Below are 12,381 nucleotides of genomic sequence, written 5' to 3' on the forward strand. Positions count from 1 at the left end.
TAAGTGAAGCAGGACGTTCTTTAAGTGCTGTTGTAGACTAACGATTGAGATCATTTAACAAATCCTGCTACAAATACATGTCTCAGCCTCTTAATGCACATACTGCATACATTTCAGCATAGAGTATTTGAACCTAGTGAGTCAAAGCAACTATCTATTGCCAGCCTATACATTAGGATAGCCTAAGACGCTACCTAGGAGGCCTTGTAAAGAAGATTGACTACATTTTAATACAAACTATATTTTTCTTACACCATTGCTCTTAAGGGATTATACTTTTTTAATGAAAGCAAATGTAGTGCAAACCCATATGACCAATCAATGAGTCTTCAAGCACTCAGCTCACAGACAAAATATCATCATGATAAAGCTGTTGATTATTTGTGGAATAAGCATTCAAATGTAAGGCTTTTTTATTTTTAAAATGTAAACTGTTGGATACAGGTCAGCAAAATTTTACAAAAAATAATGAATATACCCATGTGCTCTGTCCAACTTGATGTTCACACTATTTACTGAGTAGCAGCAGACAGTGTTCACAAAGCAGTCTCTAGAAAAATGCATCAGCAGCAATATACCCTAAGTTGAATTTTGTTCTGCTTCTTGTGGTGGAGAAAAAGTAAAACGTGGTGAAAATGGATATGAGAGAATATAGTAATGACTTCCAGATGCACACAGGGGCTGATGTGATACCCCTGGGTGCATGACAAAGGCAGGGCCTTTGGCAAGTCAAAGACGGCCGCCAACGAACAGAGCCCTGCTCCAACCTATCCAGTCCTGAATCCCGCCCTAAGGCAGCCGTCTGACTGGTTCCTGAGCTCCTTTCAACGCATCAATCATCATCCTCATCAGAGTCCATCACCTTTCGTCGGTTGAACTGAGGGGAGGAAAGGGGATGCAGTCAGTTAAAAGTCTGAGATTGTGATACTGTATTTGATCCGTGAACTCACCTTGACAGTTGTCTTTTTTTCTGTTTGCTGACTAACTTTTTCTAGGATGTCGATCAAACCAGTCTCTGAAATCTGAAAAGAGACCATCCAAATGTAAGGAAGAGCCAATAGCAGATGGGTCAAGTCAGTGATTTTCATTGGGAATAGTTTTTAATGTTTAAACATTTGAATATGAAAAAATAAATTGAATGTGAATTCACAGGGCAAAATATGGTCCTGCGTTTGACTGCTCGGGGGCAATGCAGTCACTAGCGAAGAGAAAGAACCGTCAGGCTGTCTAAGTGTTTTTTTTTCCCGGGTCGCGTAAGTCCAAACAGTGTAAAAAATATATATATAGTATACACTATGTGTAAAAAACATTAGGAATAGCTGCTCTTTCCATAACTGACTGACTAGGTGAATCCAGGTGAAAGCTATGATCTTATTGATGTCACTTGTTAAATCCACGTCAATCAGTGTAGACGAAGGGGAGGACAGGTTAAAGAAGGATTTTTAAGCCTTGAGACAATTGAGACATGGATTGTGTCAGTGTGTTATTCATATGAGAGGGGACGCAGTCTCTATGTTGTATTGTTGTCTCTACCTTCTTGCCCTTTGTGCTGTTGTCTGTGCCCAATCATCTTTGTACCATGTTTTGTGCTGCTACCATGTTGTGTTGCTACCATGTTGTTGTCATGCTGTGTTTCTACCATGCGGTGTTGTCATTTGTTGCTGCCTTGCTATGTTGTTGTTTTATGTAGTGTTGTGTTGTCTCGTCATGTGTGTTTTGTCCTATATTTTTATATATATTTTTTTCAATGGATCCCAGCCCGTCCCCACAGGAGGCCCTTTGCCTTTTGGTAGGCCATCATTGAAAATAAGAATTTGTTCTAAACTGACTTGCCTAGTTGAATAAAGGTTAAATAAAATTTTAAAAAATAGGGTGACTGGGCAAGAAAAAAGTTAAATGCCTTTGAACAGGGTATGGTAGTAGGTGCCAGATTTTTGCAATGCTGCTGGGGTTTTCACGCTCAACAGTTTCCTGTGTGTATCAAGATTACGTGACAACTGTAGGAAGCATTGGAGTCAGCATGGGCCAGCGTCCCTGTGAAACGCTTTTGACACCTTGTAAAGCCCATGCCCCGATGAATAGAGGTTGTTCTGAGAGCAAAAAGGAGTGCAACTCAATGTTAGGAAGGTCTTTCTAATGTTAGGGCACACACATATAGAGTTGAAGTCGGAAGTTTACATACACCTTAGCCAAATGCATTTAAACTCAGTTTTTCACAATTCCTGACATTTAATCCTAGTACAAATTCCATGTCTTAGATCTGTTAGGATCACCACTTTATTTTAAGAATGTGAAATGTCAGAATAATAGTTTACATACACTAAATTGTTCGTGTATGTAAACTTCTAACCCACTGGAATTGTGATACAGTGAATTATAAGTGAAATAGTCGGTCAGTAAACAATTGTTTGGAAAAATTACTTCGTAGATGTCCTAACCGACTTGCCAAAAGGATAGTTTGTTAACAAGACATTTCTGGAATGGTTGAAAAACAAGTTTTAATGACTCCAACCTAAGTGTATGTAAACTTACAAATAAAAATAGCAGGAAATGAGCTTTAAAACGGCAAAAAGTTATTTCAGCTCCATGGAGAACTTTTGACAAATTTCTCTACACCGCCAAGATGGGGGCCTCTAAAATGTTCTCGCCCCCTACCTCCCCCATAGCCTAAGCCCCACTTTTTTCAGTTAGGGATTTTTTCCTAAGCATTAACAATCACAATTTTGTTTCAACGTACGTTCAATGATATATGTCCACATATGCTTTAGGTCCAGTTCTCTCACCTTTCCTCCCAGCTGGCCCATGCGGGCCATCTGTATGAGGTAATTCTCCACTGCTTTGGCCTTCTCTGGCTTCACCAGAGCCAAGTTACTCACTGCAACAAAATATAGCAGGCTTTTAGGCAATGGAGCCACCTATTGCTAAACCAGGTGTAGGTGCTGAAAGTTCCAATATCAGATCAATGATTCATTCAAACCAGGGGGATATGAAAGACCTACATCTGGCGCGGGCGGACTGGTCTAGAACCTGAGCCAGTATGGAGTTCCTCATCTCTGTTTCCCTGTGAAAAGACAGTACAGAAGATTAGTTAGGACACAATGGCTACGTTTACACATGCAGCCCAGTTGGGTTAAATGAAGCCAATTGTTTTATCACATTGACTAGATTTATAAATATAGTCTGCCACATCGTTCTTCATAAACCAGAGCTGCAAAGTGCAGGTCAAGACATGCAACATTAGCAAATTACTGTGAACTAAACCAACAACAGGGGAGACATCTGTGTCTCTGAAATGTAGCTATACTCAGCGCTGAGTTGTGAATGCATGACGGGAATACAAGTTTAGATGTATAAATAATGAAGACCAACTTCTGTTTGGCCTCCTGCTGCCCTTGCTGGTCATTTGAAGAGTCCTGGGAAGGGAGGGGAGAAAAGAGACAGTCAAAATCCACTCCTTTCTTTAGTTGTTTAAACATAGGTATTTTTAAACAACAAGAGAACAGGCTACTGTATCACACAGCCATGCTGAGCGCACACATCGGCTCTCTCTTGAAGTGCAGCCTAATATTGATGTGAATTTTTCACACCCTTGGCAAAGGGACTAGATCTTTGAACAACAGTTTAAACTGTACCAAAACGTGGTTCAGAAAACAACCCGTTGCCCCCTCCCCTATCCCTACTCCTTTGGAATTTGCAGATCTGAAAGAGCCTATTGGTAGACTGGGTGGAGCCATCCCCGTATTGATTACATCTGCCCAGTTCTTTCAAATCTAGCCTACCTCAAGAGGGACAGGGATAGGGAGTGGGACACAATTAACTGTAGTATAGTAGAATACAAAGTGAATATTTACAGGTTTCTGGGAGAAAAAAATAATACAAATCTTTAAAAAAATATATATATTATTTTGTAAGTTTAACATATAAGCTTCACTCAAGCTTGATAACCATGTCCCAAACCATTCACAATACATCATGGTCCTGGCATTCAAACATTTTGCTATTCCTTTATTGCAAACATACTTGGGTCACATTACTCAAGGAGCACAGACACAACTGCCAGACATGCTGCATTGCTCAGTCCAGGTCATTAATTATACAGCCTTTTGCCATGTCACCGTCATCACACAATGTGCAGTACAGTAGCTGTACAGCAGCTTACCCCCGGACTCATTTGGTTCCAAGACAGACTCTGAAAAATGAGCAACTCAAACTCAATGACAACATCTCTGTTGGATGAAAGGATTCCTAGTGTGACTATGTCCATCCCATTCCCAATCTTTTGATTGATAATCTGTCATCATGTCACTCATATTGAGGTATAACTCATTCATAAACACTAACTACCTTTAGTGCCTATTGACAATAGTATCTTCTGGCTGGGGGAGTTTTGTTAAGAGCCCCGACACTCGTTGCGGATGTTACGGATGTTAACGCATTACTTGCGTTACAGTTTTGGAAACATAAGTCACGTGTCTTTCATATATGCGAGAAATAATAATAAATCCCCCCAAAATAAAAGGTTAAATTACTACACACCTTATTTATTTATTTGTATTATTAACCTTTATTTAACCAGACCATGGTCTCAATTCCAATGGTGCCCTGAGAACAACAGTTCAAGCAATGTGAACAACAATTCCAGCATGATCACTACAAAGTTACAGTTACAACATTTCAAAGAAATTGTTACATTCAAAAGGTTAGTAGAAACAAATATATACAATCAATCAAAACCAGTGCAGTTTTCATTGGTCACATTTTTTTATTATAGCCGTAAATTCACCTTTTGGGACCAAAGAATCAAGTTTTAGAGTGACCTGTAGGACATTCCAGGACGGAGGGGCATAATAACTAAAATCAGTCTTCCCTAACTCAGAGGAGATCCATGGAATCTCTAGTACCAACCAGTCTTGAGATAGAGTATTATACTTACCAGATTTCCTATTTAGAAGTGAGATGAGGTAGTATGGGAGTGCTTTATTTATTAATATTAGCCAATGTTGGGTCCTTCTGTTACTCAGAGACTCCCATCCAACAGAACTATATAAGATTAAATGATGCGTACAGAAATGATTAACAATGATAAAACGAAAGGCTTAGTGGTAGACTGTATCTAGAGGTTTTAACAGAGGCTGCCGTATGCATGAAGATTGAGTCGCCATAGTCAATTACTGGGAAGTGTTGCTTGAACAATCTTCCCCCTATCTTCAAAAGTGAGACATTTATTTCTATACAGGCAGTGGCGTTTACACTTGTCACACATCAGTTTGGAAACAATGTTTTAAAAAATTGTCTTAATAAAGCTGCATACAAACATGGTCCCTTTTCTGCTTTCTTGACTAAGGCAGCTCCAAAATGCAGGTGTTTCAGCCTAGCTCAGTGCTTTCTGTGGTGGAAGGGCAGATAGCAGAAAATATTGAGCATAGGGGTTGGTAATAGAGGTCGACCGATTAATCGGAATGGCCAATTAACTAGGGCCGATTTAAAGTTTTCGTAACAATTGGTAATCGCCATTTTTGGACACCGATTGTGGCCGATTACATTGCACTCCACGAGGAGACTGTGTGGCAGGCTGACTACCTGTTATGCGAGTGCAGCAAGGAGTCAATGTCAGTTGCTAGCTAGCATTAAACTTATCTTATAAAAAACAAATCAATCTTAACATAATCACTAGTTAAACTAGTAATATCATCAACCATGTGTAGTTATCTAGCTTGTCCTGCGCTGCATATAATCAATGCGGTGCCTGTTAATTTATCATTGAATCATAAATTACCCATTTGGGGAGGTAGGCTAACAGGCGCATTCGCGAAAAAAAGCACTAGCGTTGCACCAATGTGAACCTAACCATAAACATCAATGTCTTAAAATCTATACTCAAGTATATATTTTTAAACCTGCATATTTAGTTAATATTGCCTGCTAACATGAATTTCTTTTAACTAGGGAAATTGTGTCACTTCTCTTGCGTTCTGTGCAACAGAGTCGGGGTATATGCAGCAGTTTGGGCCGCCTGGCTCGTTGCAAACTGTGTGAAGACTATTTCTTCCTAACAAAGACAGCCAACTTTGCCAAACGGGGGATGATTTAACAAAAGCACATTTGCGGAAAAAAAAGCACAATCGTTGTACGAATGTACCTAACCATAAACATCAATGCCTTTCTTAAAATCAATACACAGAAGTATATATTTTTAAACCGGCATATTTAGTTAAAAGAAATCCAGGTTAGCAGGCAATATTAAACTAGGGAAATTGTGTCACTTCTCTTGCGTTCATTGCACGTAGAGTCAGGGTATATGCAGCAGTTTGGGCCGCCTGGCTCGTTGCAAACTAATTGCCAGAATTGTATGTAATTATGACATAACATTGAAGGTTGTGCAAAGTAATAGGAATATTTAGACTTGGATGCCACCCGTTAGATAAAATACGGAAAGGTTCCGTATTTCACTGAAAGAATAAACGTTTTGTTTTCGAAATGATAGTTTATGGATTTGACCATATTAATGATCTACGGCTCGTATTTCAGTGTGTTATTATAATTAAGTCTATGAATTGATAGAGCAGTCTGACTGAGCGGTGGTATGCAGCAGCTTTCATCTCCAACACTCTGTTTTTGCATTATTTAAACCAAATTGAACATGTTTCATTATTTATTTGAGACTAAATTGATTTTATTGATGTATTATATTAAGTTAAAATAAGTGTTCATTGTTCATTCAGTATTGTTGTAATTGTCATTATTACAAATATATATATATATTTTTTTAAATATATATTTAAATATTTTTTTTGTTACATTTGCCGATTAATCGGTTTTTGGTCCTCCAATAATTCAGTATCAGCGTTGAAAAATCATAATCGGTCAACCTCTAATAATTAGTTTGCCCCACAAAGATTTACATGCTAAAATCGCCACTGTATAAAGGAAATCAGTCTTTACTTGCAACGTTTTTGTTTTAGAGGCCAACTTAACATCAATCCAAATGCCTAGCTACTTATAAATGGAGAACTAGCATAATTTGAGCTCCTCTCAAGGTCTTTAAAATCAATTTTACAACACCTGGAGAAAAACAAACTTGGTTTTATCAACATTCATTTAAGATCGGTAATCAATTCTTTAATTGAATCAAAGCCAAGCTGAAGATCATGAATGGCTTGCTGCACTGAGGGGGCAAATTAATAAATTACTCATCTGCATAGAGATGTAAGCACCAGTTATTATTATTCAGGGACAAACCACCATTATTTATGAAAATAGTGAACAGTAAAGGGCCTAGTATTGAGCCTTGTGGCACTCCTTTGGTTATGTTAAGAAAATTAGACAGAATGTCATCAATAGAAATACATTGACTTCTGACGTGCAGTTACCTGGAAACCGGACATTGAATTGCATTGAATCCTACGTTGGGCAGAAATGTGCATTTCAGTCAGGAATGTTTCCTCCACCAACCTCTACAAGCCAGAATGTTGAATAAAATAATATTACTGTGTACATAACCGGTTGTACGTACAGTTGGTCCTTTTGGCAGTAGTAATGTGAAACAATATATCCACAGGAAAGTATAATTACATACATTTTTCAAAGCACTGGTAATGTGTTCAGAATTATCACGAAGCATGAGCAGAACAATATAAACACATGCACGAGCTCGGCAAGTACGCACACATCTCGTGCATGTATTTTTGTCTTCTGTGAATGTTTCAGGTGATAGAAATCTGAGAAGCACTTACTGTACTAATTAGCTCTTTGCGCTTCGAACACCTGTGCGTAAACGGAAGACGGACACCAAAAACTTTTGTCACTGAAAAAATACTGTCAGCTGCAACTGTTTTAAAATGTATTTTAATGTGATATGAAAGTTGAGGGCATTATGTTTCTAGAACCATACCGCAATTGAAAATCGATTCAAGTGGGTTGGCGCCCTCCCTTGGGTTGTGCCGTGGCGGAGATCTTCGTGGGCTATATTCGGCCTGGTCTCAGGATGGTAAGTTGGTGGTTGAAGATATCCCTCTAGTGGTGTGGGGGCTGTGCTTTGGGAAAGTAGGAGGGGTTATATCCTGCCTGTTTGGCCTTGTCTGGGGGTATCGTCGGATGGGGCCACAGTGTCTCCTGACCCCTTCTGTCTCAGCCTCCAGTATTTATGCTGCAGTAGTTTGTGTTGGGTGGCTAGGTTCAGTCTGTTATATCTGGATTATTTATCCTGTCTTATCCTGTGTCCTGTGTGAATTTAAGTATGCTTTCTCTCTCTCTGAGGACCTGAGCCCTAGGACCATGCCTCAGGACTACCTGTCATGATGACTCATTGCTGTCCCCAGTCCATCTGGCCGTGCTGCTGCTCCAGTTTCAACTGTTCTGCCTGCGGCTATGGAACCCTGACCTGTTCACCGGACGTGCTACCTGTCCCAGACCTGCTGTTTTCAACTATCTAGAGACAGCATGAGCGGTAGAGATACTCTCAATGATTATCTATGAAAAGCCAAATGACATTTTCTCCTGAGGTGCTGACTTGTTGCACTCTCGACAACTACTGTGATTATTATTATTTGACAATGCTGGTCATTTATGAACATTTGAACATCTTGGCCATGTCCTGTTATAATCTCCACCTGGCACAGCCAGAAGAGGACTGGCCACCCCTCATAGCCTGGTTCCTCTCTAGGCTTCTTCATAGGTTTTGCATTTCTAGGGAGTTTTTCCTAGCAACCGTGCTTCTACACCTGCATTTCTTGCTGTTTGGGGTTTTAGGCTGGGTTTCTGTACAGCACTTTGATATATCAGCTGATGTAAGAAGGGCTATATAAATACATATGATTTGATTTGAAATTTGATTTGATGGCTGTTTTGGCTGCCAGAGCCAACTCTCCTCTAAACAGAACATGTAAGGTCCTTGGACTAAAAGGAGTGATTTTAGGCTCATTTAGTCCAATATTGGGCTAATCTAGGTATATCTATTAAGTAAAGTGTTTTGCTTAATGAAGCTTCAGAAATCAGTGCCAAGCAGGCTTGCTAGATAATCCAGACAGAGGGTGGGGCTACTAACAATGATGTTCAGTGATTGCTTCAAACTAGGTCTGAAAAACAGACATTCACACTACTCTCGCACATGTGCACCAAAACACCTGGGCACATGCACGCGCACCAGGGGAGCGGTAGAGCGGGCACAAGATTCTCAACCCCAGAGGATTGAGAGACGCGAGCGCCAAAGTCAACGAGTCATTGTCCTGTTCATAAATTACATGTATGTTTCGCCTATTCATAAAGATAGATTAAATCACATCACATAGCTTACTAGCTACTGGTAGTATAACTCGTGTCTCACTATGGCATGAGTTTACTAGCTAACGTTAGCTAGCTATCACTACAGTATCTTATAAGGAACTACGTTAGCTAGTAAACTAGGTACTGAATTATCTGGCTGCTATGCAAACATGCAATGAACAGTATTAGAAAATTCGTTAAAGATGGTGATAGGTTAAAATACTCTAAACTTGAGCTATAAGGCTAACACTAGCTAGCTAGCGACAGACTGAACAGTGGATCTTCATATATGGTCGGAACTATGCATTTTTGGTCCCCTCAGGCTCTCTCCTTACCCCGTGTTTTGACTGCAGTTCGGCCATGCGTTGCCGCCTGATAGCCTCCAATTCGTTGTCTGCCATTGTGTTCGAATAGATAGAAAATAGGCCTTATCAATTGTAAAATAAGAAAATCTGTCACTTCACGAGTCTTGTGGAACTGTTTCGTTAGGGGCCGGGCCCTGCTTCAGTATAATGTAATCGATCTCAGAATACTACAATATGCATCCAGAATAAAGCAATCGAGTCACAAAAGGATGATATCGTAGAAATTATCTGTCTGGACAGTTTAGGCCTGCCCATCAACCAGTCACACTTACAACATAAAATATAATTAAATTAGTCATACATAAACATAAGATTGTAATTGTTTATTTTGCTATCTAGATTTTCCAAAATGAATTTCAGGACACAAAAATTGGTAATCAATATTCTGAAGGAAATGGCACACATCACAACCCCACTGTCCAATACAGCTTAGACATTTTGTTAATATCAGATCAAACATTAAAACAAGTGTTTGCTGTCATCGATTGGTCCAAAAAGGCAAGTGAAACAAATGACTGGGATCTCTGAGAGCCTTGGATGACAGGATAACAACTGTTACTGGTAGAAATGTACCACATAAAGGATACTGTTCTTGTGTTCTGTACTCAATAAATATAACAGTATAACTAGTATTACACAAGAGTGCTTTCTTAGGTACATTTCTACCTACAATAACTGAAGAATGACTTTAAACCACCTGAATAGGCCCAGGTGACAGGTCTCGGGTCACAGTCAGCCAGGGGCGCGTTCAGCAGGACACCACGTTTTGGAACGTTCAGATGTTTATTCTTCATAACATATTTCTATCTGACATGTAGAACAAGGAATCATGTCAACTTTGGTCATGTAATTTCTATCTGCAACGTTCAACAATTTTTAATCTCTCGTGGACAGACTACGTAAACATAAATGGTTCTGTAGATCTGGCATGATAAAACGGGATGAGTGAGATAATGAGCAGCATTAGTTCAGGTGATTTGGATTAATGACGATTTCACAGGTGTTAGCATCTTTCACATTTTGGAAGGGGAGGGGATATTTGAACCATAGACTTGCCCGTAGCTTGCAAAGAGAGAAGGGTGGAGATCTTCGTTCCGGTTCCGATCTCTTCCCTTAACACATATGGACCCGGAACTTAATCAAGCATCTGACAATTACGCAAGACATTAGTTCTGGGTTAACCGAGATTAGACAACGTTTGACAACTGAATGTGGACCAGGTGAGAGATGGTGAGTGGGGGTGAGTGACAGACTCTCTAGCTCCCCCGGTAGGTAGTGTAGGAGAAGCGGCTGCAGAGCAGAGGAACATGGAACTTCTGACTGTGGTCTGTTATGGTGAAGACTATCTGCAGATAAACACAGACCACCAATGTGTTCAGTTAGCACTCGCAGAGCTGACAAGGAAATAAACAGAAGCTGATTCTGTAGATGTAAAGACACATTTATGTCTAACTTTATATGTCCAACCGTCATACATTTAAATGCACACATTCTTTATGATAAAAACATTGAAGACTGTCTTCAACTAACCTCCACGTATGGGTAGAAAGAGGTCTCTCCTAGACTCTCCCAGTATTGGCCCGTCTCAAAGCGCATCTTGTACACTGCTGGAGTGAAAGTTTCTCTGGTGATGAGTCCTGGGCAGCGCCCATCATCATTAGTAGTCCTGAGAAGAAATGATTTAAAATTATATAAAATACAGTGGACATTGGTTTGATGTGATCCTGAAATAAGCCTTGGCTCATTAACATTACTACCGGTATATATTCATATTTGATAATATTATGCAGCCCTACTGAAAGAGGCTGTAGGGGTGAATCTGAAATTGATAAAACAAATACTAAATGTGTATTTGTCTATTATGTTGATTATTATGGAGCTGCTAAGAAATTATTGTGTTAATTTCCATTCTATGTCTATGTTAACTGGTGCTACAGCACTCTCTGTGGTGAGGTTACCCTGTGGTGAGAAGGTTCCAGAGTGAAGTGGAGGGATCCATGCGATGCAGGCTGAGGGCCATGTGGGCTCCAGGGACGCCCATCCCGGTGTTCAGGACGTGAGTGGTCAGGGGGCTGTATGGAGCTGCCATCTCTGCACACTACAGCGCATACACCGACAGCATAGTGAGTAAACATTATGGACATTTGGCTACTATAATTTTGCACACTATATACAGAAAGCTGTAGGCTAACTGTAGCCTATAAATTATTTATTATTTGGGTTAAAATATAAGTTAGGCCTAGCTGAACACTTATGTCACGTGTCAATAATTTCAGTTAAAACACTATTTCTGAAAATCAAAAGCAATATATTAGCCTACCGTGTACTCGTCCAAAAGATGATCCTTTATGTGCTGTAATCGGCTGGTACTCATGTGCGCTGCTTTCAAAGTCATCCCAAACCAGTTTCCCCCTCTAGTGAAAAGTATGACATTTACGGTGAATTAACTGTAACAGATTTTAAGCACAAGTTCAAAACTCACGAGGATATTCATATGACTAGGGCTGCTGTTTGCTGTTGCAACTTAAATGTCTCGTTGGGAGGGACATCAGCATTTGTTAATGGTTAAGAGTATGCAAACATCCCAGTAACATTTGGCCTTTTAACATTTTTGGAAACAGGCTTGGGTTAAAGTGCGTTTTAGCACACTTTAGATAAGTCCTTAATAATGATAAAAGTGAGGATTGTAGGCCTAAATGTCATTATTAGCATACTTGTGTAGCATAACATCGTTTCAGTCAGGGTGAATAACATA

General features: G+C 39.7%; 2 protein-coding genes across 4 annotated transcripts; both read right to left on the reverse strand.

The window, feature by feature from the left end:
• Window positions 1–256: 256 nt before the first annotated feature.
• LOC124035680 (programmed cell death protein 5-like) lies at window positions 257–9,786 on the reverse strand. Of its 3 annotated transcripts, none has more exons than XM_046349263.1 (7): window positions 9,597–9,786; window positions 4,160–4,189; window positions 3,370–3,413; window positions 3,000–3,061; window positions 2,738–2,875; window positions 951–1,022; window positions 257–877 (listed from the first exon to the last, which is right to left on the reverse strand). In XM_046349263.1, the coding sequence occupies exons 1-6, from the start codon at window positions 9,660–9,662 to the stop codon at window positions 982–984; spliced, it is 381 nt and encodes a 126-aa protein (XP_046205219.1). In that variant the 5' UTR covers window positions 9,663–9,786; the 3' UTR covers window positions 257–877; window positions 951–981. The 3 variants fall into 3 exon arrangements, with proteins under 3 accessions (XP_046205219.1, XP_046205217.1, XP_046205218.1); XM_046349261.1 differs by having other exon boundaries at window positions 2,784–2,875; window positions 9,597–9,782; XM_046349262.1 differs by lacking the exon at window positions 4,160–4,189 and having other exon boundaries at window positions 2,784–2,875; window positions 9,597–9,781.
• A 148-nt stretch (window positions 9,787–9,934) lies between these two features.
• Window positions 9,935–12,159, reverse strand: LOC124035682 (5-hydroxyisourate hydrolase-like). Its single transcript, XM_046349264.1, has 4 exons — window positions 11,947–12,159; window positions 11,585–11,724; window positions 11,157–11,292; window positions 9,935–10,972 (listed from the first exon to the last, which is right to left on the reverse strand). The coding sequence occupies exons 1-4, from the start codon at window positions 12,019–12,021 to the stop codon at window positions 10,883–10,885; spliced, it is 441 nt and encodes a 146-aa protein (XP_046205220.1). The 5' UTR covers window positions 12,022–12,159; the 3' UTR covers window positions 9,935–10,882.
• Between the last annotated feature and the right edge of the window lie 222 nt (window positions 12,160–12,381).

Source organism: Oncorhynchus gorbuscha, linkage group LG05 (assembly GCF_021184085.1).
Source record: "Oncorhynchus gorbuscha isolate QuinsamMale2020 ecotype Even-year linkage group LG05, OgorEven_v1.0, whole genome shotgun sequence".
In the NCBI taxonomy this organism is placed as follows: Eukaryota; Metazoa; Chordata; class Actinopteri; order Salmoniformes; family Salmonidae; genus Oncorhynchus; species Oncorhynchus gorbuscha.